Source organism: Macrobrachium nipponense, chromosome 18, assembly GCF_015104395.2.
Source record: "Macrobrachium nipponense isolate FS-2020 chromosome 18, ASM1510439v2, whole genome shotgun sequence".
NCBI lineage: Eukaryota > Metazoa > Arthropoda > Malacostraca > Decapoda > Palaemonidae > Macrobrachium > Macrobrachium nipponense.
In genome coordinates this window covers 83468950-83478949 of record NC_087211.1, presented here as the reverse complement: position 1 = coordinate 83478949, position 10000 = coordinate 83468950, and the positions used below count along the sequence as shown (strand labels likewise).

Here is a 10000-nt window from a genome sequence, read left to right as displayed (position 1 = left end):
GTTTCTTGCACAGGCTCCAGTGGAGGGCTTTTGCCACTGAATCATGCCTCTTTTTGTACTGGTTCTGTGCAAGTGCCGGGCATTCACTTGCTATGTGGTTTATGGTTTCCATTTTTCGTATTGCACTTCCTACATATGGGAGAGATGTTATTTCCGTCTATCATACTTTGAACATATCTGGTTCTTAGGGCCTGATCTTGTGCCGCTGCTATCATTCCTTCAGTTTCCTTCTTTACCTCTCCCCTCTGTAGCCATTGCCAATTGTCATCGCTGGCTAGGTTCTTTAGTCTGTCTCAATGTATTGTCCGTGCATTGGTTTGTTGTGCCAGTCCTCTGTTCTTTCTGTCTTTCTCCTGTCTCTCTATATTTCTGGGTCTTCGTCTACTTTTATTAGTCCTTCTTCCCATACACTCTTTAGCCACTCGTCTTCACTGGTTTTCAGATATTGCCCCAGTGCTCTGTTTTCGATGTTGACGCAGTCCTCTATACTTAGTAGTCCTCTCCCTCCTTCCTTTCGTGTTATGTATAGTCTGTCCGTATTTGCTCTTGGGTGTAGTGCTTTGTGTATTGTCATTTGTTTCCTGGTTTTCTGATCTATGCTGCGGAGTTCTGCCTTCGTCCATTCCACTATTCCTGCGCTGTATCTGATACTGGCACTGCCCTATGGGTTTATGGCTTTTGTTTTTATCATATTTCCGGCGTTGAGTTTTGACTTGAGTATCGCCTTGAGTCTCTGCATATATTCTTTCCTGATCGTGTCCTTCATCTCTTGGTGTTTTATATCTCCTCCTTCCATTATTCCCCAGGTATTTTGTATCCTGTTCATCTATGTGTTTGATGTTGCTCCCAATCTGGAAGCTTTATCCCTTCAGTTCTCGTTACTTTGCCTTTTTGTATGTAGACTAAGGCGCATTTTTCTATTCCAAACTCCATCCTGATGTCCCCAGATACAATCCTTACAGTCTGGATTAGGGTATCTATTTCCTTGATGCTCTTACCATACAGCTTGATGTCGTCCATGAACATCAGATGGTTGATTTGGTTGCCTCTTTTCTTGAGTTGGTACCCGGCATCCATCTTCTGTAGTACTTTTGTCATGGGAATCATGGCTACTACGAAGAGTAGTGGGGACAGTGAGTCGCCCTGGAAGATCCCTCTCCTTATATTAACCTCTGCTAGTCTTATTCCAGAGCTTGTAAGTATTGTATTTCCAGTTGCGCATTGTATTTTGAGGAAGCTGATGGTGTTTTCCTCTGCCCCATATATTTTCAGGCATTCTATTAGCCATGTGTGTGGTATCATGTCGAAGGCTTTCTTATAGTCTATCCATGCCATGCTTAGGTTTGGTTTTCCTTCTCCTACTGTTCTTCATTACCATTTTGTCTATCAGGAGCTGGTCTTTTGTGCCCCTACACTTCCTTCTGCAGCCTTTCTGTTGGTGGGGTGGGATGGTGTTTGTCTCCTCTAGGTAGTTGTATAGGCCTTTCACTGATGATACCTGTTAGTAACTTCCACATTATTGGTAGGCAGGTGATAGGCCTGTAGTTACTGGCTATATTTCCCTTACTCTTGTCTTTTTGTACTAAGGATATTCTTCCTGTGGTCATCCATTTGGGTGCTTGGTGATTTGAGATACAATGCTGGAGTTGTTCTGCTATTCGTGGGTGTAGGGCCTTGAAGTTTTTGAGCCAGTATCCATGGACTTCATCGGGACCTGGGGCTTTCCAGTTTGGCATTTTCTTTAGTTGGTGTCTGACTGTGTCTGTCGCGATCTCTGTGAATCTTTGTTTTATTCTCCCTGTTTCTTCTTCCTTGACTTCCTGGAGCCATGTTGCATGTTTGTTGTGTGATACCGATTGCTCCATATGTTTTCCAGAGTCTCTTACTTGGTTCGGCTTCAGGAATTTCTGGGTGGTTGTCTCCCCTCTTAGTTGGCTGTATAGTCTTTCTGGTTGGTTCCGAATAGTTGTTCTGTTGGTATCCCTTATTCTGTTCATGTACCGTTGGATCTTGTGTGCTTTGGCCGTTATTATTATTATTAATTTTATTATTATTATTATTTATTATTAAATTATTATTTATTATTATGATATTATTATTATTATTATTATCATACAGGAATTCAAGATGCAAAGAACCAAAGGACATGGTGCTCATCTGTAAGAAGTTGCAGAAGATAACACAAAATACCTAAAGAAGAGACCAATCATCGGAACAGAATAAAAGGTGAGTCAATAAACAAAATCAATAAATAAGTAAATAATTTATCAAAATGCAAGGTGAACTGTTCGAGTCAAGCATTGCAGAGAGAGAGAGAGAGAGAGAGAGAGAGAGAGAGAGAGAGAGGAGGAGTATGATGACGATAGTGAAGATGACACCGATTCTAAGGACAAAAGATAAATGATAAAAATAGCAAGGAACGTCATTACTAGTCTGATGTCTGCAATGAGAGAGAGAGAGAGAGAAGCCTTTGGCTATCGAGGTAAGAGAGGATCAATTTTCTTGAGAGAAGGAACCCACTGCTGCTACCAATTAGGCATTGAGTCGAGGCCCTGATAACGATGACGTAGGCAGCTTGAAAGAACTACTACGAGTTAGGGTTAGTACGGGGGCGGCGGCGGGGGCGGCTGTGTCAGAGAGAGAGAGAGAGATCGGAGGTGTTGATACAGGCTTGGTTCTAACATTTACTGCAAATGACAACTAAAAGCTGTTTTGGATAATTACTATAAATTTTCGAGAAAAAATTGTATATATTCAACCTTCCTTAATTCAAATTACTTCGCAATAATATAATTGTGTTTGTGTGTGCGTTTGTGTGTACGTGTGCAAGAGAAGGAAAGTAGAAAGTACAGCTATCTCTTCACTAATCTAAAACTGACGGCTCTTGATTATAATCAATCTGGTTTCCTTTTGAGTCGAGACATTTGGTCAAATAGGAGCCCCGCCCAATAATCAGCCGAAAATATTTGGAGAAGTATTAAATAGGCCTCAGTGAACTTCTTCAAGTTTGGATTAGTCACCAACTTCTAAAAACAAAAATAAGAAACTAATAAGCAAAATATAAAATATAATGATATAAAAAACAATTAAAATTAAATTTAGATTCAAATAAAGAAACTTAGATAGAGAATTAAATTTATAAGATAAAAACTTCAAATAACACTGTCTAACATTAATTAAAATATACAAATTAATTAAGCTTAAATTAACATAAATGAAAATAATTAAAATTAAAATAAATTTCATCAGAAATAAATGAAATTAAAACAACTTTGTCTAACACTAATTGACATAAAAAGAAATTAAATTTGAATAAAAAAATAAGTCAAATTAATTAGAATCAAAACAAAAACAATCAAAATTAATTATAATTACTAAAATTAAAAGAACCAGAAAATATAACTTTTTTTTATAACACATTATTATTATATATTCCTGTATTTAAATCTCACATGTAGAGAGATTCTATAGGTTGAGAAGCAGTTGTGAAATTTTTTTATTGATTTTATTTCAGTCAATGGAATATTCACCAAATCTTCTTCTTCTTCTCTTTCGTCTTCTTCTTCTTATCTCTCTCTCTCTGTTTCTCCTCTCTCTCTTCTTCTTCTTCTTTCTTTTCTTCTTCTTCTTCTTCTTCCTTCTTCTTCCTTCCTTCCCTCTTCTTTCTTCATCTTCTTATCTCTCTCTCTCTCTCTCTCTCTCTCTCTCTCTCTCTCTCTCTATATATATATATATATATATATATGTGTGTGTGTGTGTGTGTGTGTGTGTATATATGGATATATATATATATATATATATATAATATATATAGATATAATAATCTATATATATATATATATATATATATAGATATATACTATATATATATATAGATATATATATATATATATATATATATATATATATATCTATATATATATATATATATTATATATATATATATATATATATATATATATATATATCCTATAATATATATATATTCTAGGTTATATATATCTATATTATATATTAATACTATGTTTTTTTATATACTACTATCTAAAATTTTTAAAATATGATTAAATTATAAATATATATTATATATATTAATAATATATAATAATTTTATATACATATATACACGCAAATATATATGCGACGAGCACTTATGCCGAGGAAAGGTATAGCGTCGTAACCGCCAAGAATACGCGGGAGATAAGGGCGGGACAAAGCCGCGTCTTCGACGGCGGAGAAAAAAAAAAAAAAAAAACTCATCGCAATATCATTCCGGACGATGTCACCGAACAACTGAACATCGCAGCAGCAGCAGAAGAAGAAGAAGAAGAAGCAGAAGAAGCAGAAAAAGCAGGAGAAGTAGAAGTAGAAGAGACAGGAGAAGTAGGAGAATTAGAAAAGCAGGATTAGACGAAGTAGGAGAACCAGAAAAAGCAGAAAAGGAGGATTAGAAGAAGTAGGAGAAGTAGAAGTAGAAGAGACAGGAGAAGAAGTAGAATTAGAGAAGCAGGATTAGACGAAGTAGGAGAAGCAGAAAAAGAAGAAAAGTAGAAGAAGAAAGAGCAGGCTTGGAAAAAGCAGGAGAAACAGAAACTAGCAGGAAAATCAGGGGAAATTCGAAGGAAGTTAGGAAGGAAGCAGGAGAAGTGAAGGGTAAGAAGAGGCAGGAAAGTAGTTAGAATAGAGAATTAGAGAAGCCAGTAATTAAGACGAAAGGAAAGAAGTAAGAAACAGATATAGCCAAAGCCAGAGGAAGGCCAGGAAAAATTAAGAACAGCAAGAAGCAAAAGGCCGGTTCAAGGAAGAAGCAGAAGAAAAACGCAGGTCAAAGAAGCAGGCAAAAAAAGCACGCGACTCAGAACAAGAAAGAGCAGGAAGCAAGAAAAACCATGATTAGGAAGAATTAGAGAAGCAGGATTAGACGAAGTAGGAGAAGCAGAAGAAACAGATATAGCAGAAGCAGAGAAGCAGAAAAAGAAGAACAGCAGAAGCAGAAAAAGCAGGTTCAGAAGAAGCAGAAGAAAAAGCAGGGTCAAAGGAAGCAGGAAAAAAAGCAAGAGACGCAGACAAAGAAAGAGCAGAAGCAGAAAAACCAGGATTAGAAGAAGCAGGAGAAGCAGAAGCAGAAAAGGCACAAGAAGCAGAGGAGGCAGAAAAAGCAGGAGAAAAGGCAGAAGCAGAAAAAGCAGAAGCAGAAAAGGCACAAGAAGCAGAGTCGGAAGAAGCGGAAATGGCAGAAGCAGGAAAAGCAGAAAAGGCACAAGAAGAAGAGGAGACAGAAAAAGCAGGAGAAAAAGCAGAAGCAGAAAAACCAGGATTAGAAGAAGCAGGAGAAGCCCCAGAAGAGGAGAAGCAGAAGCAGAAAATGCCCAAGAAGCAGAGGAGGAGAAGCAGGAATGGCAAAAGCAGGAGAAGCAGAAAAGGCACAAGAAGCAGAGGAGGCAGAAAAAACAGAGGAAAAGGCAGAAGCAGAAAAAGCAGAAGCAGAAAAGGCACAAGAAGCAGAGGAGGCAGAACAAGCAGGAGAAAAGGAAGAAGCAGAAAAGGCAGAAGCAGAAGCAGGAGAAACAGGATTAGAAGAAGCAGAAGAAGCAGAAGAAGAGACAGAAGCAGGAGTAGAGTAGCAACAGAAAGGAGGAGAAAGAGAAGCAATAGACGATGATTCGGTTCCAAAGGAAGAACAGAGCATCGGGCGGAAGTACAATAAAGGGATCAGGTGGTGCCGGTCGGATAGAAGGCTGTGTTCCAGATTCCCAGATTCCCGGATTCCAATCCACAATACCCCCTCCCCCAACCGTTCCAATCACCCCCTCCCTTCTCCCCCTCCCCTCTTTTACTGGGAGCAAATTGATGCCAGCAGATAAGGCTCTTGAATTCATTGCTTCTTCTTTTTTTCTTTATTCATTCTCTTGGACGGGGGGGGATGGGGGGCGAGGGGCTGGGGATCGAGGGGGGCTATGTATGTGTGTGTGTGTGTGATTCTGGAAAACAGCCTCAGGCGAGGCTTCGATGAGAGAGAGAGAGAGAGAGAGAAGAAGAGAAGAAGAGAAGAAGAAGAAGAAGAAGAAGAAGAAGAGAGAAGAGAGAGAGAGAGAGAGAGAGAGGTGACAGTCTACGCACAATGCAAACGGGTCCCTCTCCCTTCCCCATTCCCTTCTCCCTTCCTTCCCCCCCACCTTTCCCTCTCCTTCTTCTCTCCCTCCCCGCTTTCCTTCGAGGCAAATCCGAAGGCCGACGCTAGGATGTCAAAAAAAAAAAAAAAAAAAAAAAAAGATCAATAAATCTCTTTACGTTTATATACATTTATTCATTTTAATGACGACCTCCTTACAAAACGCTGGACAATGTACAAGGAAGTCTTACATCTTGTGGGGAGAGGGGCGGGGGGGGGGGGAGGACTTCCCCCAAACACCCCTAGCCCCCAGGGTGGGGAAGACTCAATTAAGGGTAATGACGCAGCCAAAAAAATAAAATAAAATAAATATATAAATAAAAAAAAAAAAATTTTAAAACCCTGAAAGAAGGATCTCGGTAACGAGGACATGACGACCCAGCTGTTTACCGATCGCCTTTTGCAAGATGAAAACCCTCCCTCCCGTCTTGTCTCCTAATGACGGATTTTCCACCTCTGTTCACTGGGCAAAGCCGAATAAAGAAAGACCGCTTCTTCTTCTCAGGGATATAATACTGTGGTATAGGCGTTCTTAGCAGCACCAGATGTGGTCTTTTGTCCTTTCTTCTTCTTCTTTTTTTGTTTATTAAAGATTCGATTGCTTTGAAGTCGTGCTTGTATCTGCTTCCAGGTATGCTAATGAATGTGCATACTTGTTCCTTCCTTGAGGCTGCCTGTGTTTCCACTTATTATCATCTTCTTTGTAACCGTCTATTCTTGCTTCTATGTCTTGGTCTTTTTATGCTTGTGCCTACGACTCGGTTCTCTCTCTCTCTCTCTCTCTCTCAGGATTTGCCTTCTTACCAATCAACTGTCAAACAATAGAATAATCTCTCTCTCTCTCTCTCTCCTCTCTCTCTCTCTCTCTCAGGATTTGCCTTCTTACCAATGAACTGTCTCTCAGACAATAGAATAACTCTCTCTCTCTCTCTCTCTCTCTCTCTCTCTCACACACACACACATATGATTTACCTACTTACCAATCAAATGTCTCTCAGACGATAGACCAATTCTCTCTCTCTCTCTCTCTCTCTCTCTCTCTCTCTCTCTCTCTCTCTCTTAATTTCCTTTCAAAGCCAACCGTCATTATAGGAACAGTCAGGAAGACTTCTCTGTCAAACTAGCTCAACTCTCGTCATTATTTTATCACTTCCCTTTTTTTCATTAATTCACTTTCCTTTCTTCCTTTCCAGATCAGGAGAAAGTTGGTGTGATAAAAAATAGATTATTTGTCACCAATCTTTCTCCCTTTAAGCGTCGGCACAAGTTTGCGAGAGACATATGAATGATTTTATTTATTTATCCTTGTTTTTCTTATTCTGGCGAAGCCTGACAACTCTTTGTCTAGTGCTTCCATCAAATGAGCATAATTAGCCGCCCGACCACTTTTGTTAACCCGAAGTTTCCTTTCGCTAAAGAGAAAGCGTAAAAAGAAAGGTTGGGGGGTAAAACTTTCCCATAAAATGAACTTTCCATACAGCTCACCTTTGTTCGCGATCGATCAAAAAAGCTGCGCTGCTGAGAGAATAATTGGCCAAATTTTAATGACTTGAGAAGAAGAAGAAGAGGGTCATTCTGGGAAATATTGAATATATATATATATATATATATATATATATATATATATATATATATATATATATATATATATAGGGGATAAAAAGGGAGCGATGAAGTTACTTGTAATTGCTGCCTATATATACGCTAACTGGGACTCAACAGTAAGAACCAATGTTTTTGCAACAGTTTTTAAACATAAACTGTCACTCAAATACGCAGTTTCAATACCCATTTCATATTGATATTCGACGGTTCACGGCTATAGAAGACGAAATCGTGAGAGAGAGAGAGAGAGAGAGAGAGAGAGAGAGAGAGAGAGAGAGAGAGAGAGAGAGAGAGAGAGAGAGAATTGGTCTATCGTCTCAGAGAAAGTTGATTCGTAAGTAGGCAAAATCATATAAGTGTGTGTGTGTGTGTGTGAGAGAGAGAGAGAGAGAGAGAGAGAGAGAGAGAGAGAGAGAGAGAGAGAATTAGACTATTAGTCTTAGCATTTCAGTCCATTAAACTGTACCTGATACCCAATGGACTTGTACCTAAGACAGATTAGTTCTATATACTTTTATATCATATCCCATGGAATTATAATTAAGAGAGTTTAGTTCCATATAATGTACCTTATATCACGTGGAATTATAATGAGGACAGTTCAGTCCTATAAGCTGTATCTTAGAACCCGTGGAATTATAACTAGGACTTTTCATTTCTACGTACTGTAAATTATATCCTTTACAATTATAACCATCCACTTCACAGTATGGTTACATATATTGTACCTTATATCCGTGAAGTCATAATTAGGACAGTTTAGTTCAATACACTGTATCTTATATCCCATGCAATTATAATTATGACGGTTATCTTATATCCCATGGAAATATAATAATGACACTCCAGTGTTATATCCTATTTCTTATATCCCTAGGAATTATAACCATCCACTCTACACAAAACTCACACCATCAAAGATATAAGAAACAAAGCGTGAGCCGACCTCCAGCTTACTCGAGGCGGGTGCTAAAATCTACGGTCAAACAGCGCGTTGTTTCACCAACGACAATTAAAATAAATACGCTATATTTTATTAGAAATAATTGTTCTGTATTGTTTAACATACACATGATTTATTTTTTTTACATTTTCATTCTAATAAATAAATCATAAATATCCTATCCTAAAATTCCTGTATCTTTTACTGTACGCGAAACGCTTTTTTCAGACCTTTTTAGGCTTTGGAATAGGGCTTTCCTACTCCCCTAAACAAGAACAACAACAGCAAGAACAACACCAACAACAACAACAAACTAGTTTGTAGGCTTACTACCCGAGTAGGCAAAAAATAACAATCGCAGCCGCATATAATCTTCGGTCACATTCTCCTAATATCATCAGCTAAGCTAAACAGTGGTCTCAGAAGAGCAAGAACCTGGGACCTTTATTTCGGGAGAGGGGGAGGGAGTGGGGGGGGGGGGGAGTGGCAGGGTGAGGGCATCATCACCATCATCTGCCCCGACCCCGAGAGGAGGAGGGCACGGATCACTGCCCTTGATTTATGCTGATTAGGACTTGAGGAGCAGCATCCTCTGGGTTGCGGGTTCCTGGTATAAGGAGAGGTGGTGGTCGAACACATGTTGAACTACAGCAATGTGTGTGTGTGTGTGTGTGTATATATATATATATATATATATATATATATATATATATATATATATATATATATTCCCTACATTAACTTCATTTCTGTCGTTAATACGACAGCCACTGACTCTCTCTCTCTCTCTCTCTCTCTCTCTCCATCTCTCTCCTCTCTCTCTCTCTCTGTGTATGTGTGTGTGTGTGTGTGTGTGTGTTAACTTGCAGAAATATTCAGTGACTGTACGGATATGTAAGCAATATTTCATTTCCATTTAAGCTTTGCTCTTACATGTTCACAAATTCACTATAGAAACGGTTAATCTTGTCATAATCTAATAAGAACATAAGAAAAATACAACTGATTTATCTTTCTTTAATTTGGTGTATGTATCAACAAGCAGTGTATTAATATAACAGTTAAGGGTCGAAATATTAATAACATATGCCTGTTACTGTAGCTTACAAGCAATGAAAAATTAGTATATCTTTTATAAAACAAATTATATATACACTGTATCAACAAGAAAGGTATTACTAGTTAAAAGTGTAAATCTCAACAGCATATTCCAATGACTGTTGTTAGAAATAAGCACTAAAAATTAATTTTATCATTTATAGAAACAAATACATTGTGTA

General features: G+C 38.2%; 1 protein-coding gene across 1 annotated transcript; it reads left to right on the top strand.

Moving 5' to 3' along the window:
- Window positions 1–4153: 4153 nt before the first annotated feature.
- Window positions 4154–5662, top strand: LOC135196691 (caldesmon-like). The gene is made up of 3 exons (XM_064223523.1): window positions 4154–4166; window positions 4307–4383; window positions 4955–5662. The coding sequence occupies exons 1-3, from the start codon at window positions 4154–4156 to the stop codon at window positions 5660–5662; spliced, it is 798 nt and encodes a 265-aa protein (XP_064079593.1).
- Window positions 5663–10000: the final 4338 nt, after the last annotated feature.

Excerpts from the sequence above, each read along its gene's own strand:
- LOC135196691 (XM_064223523.1), top strand. Across the intron at positions 4,384-4,954 it reads AAGTAGAAGAGACAGGAGAA|CAGAAGCAGAGAAGCAGAAA; the intron begins GTAGGAGAATTA and ends AAACAGATATAG.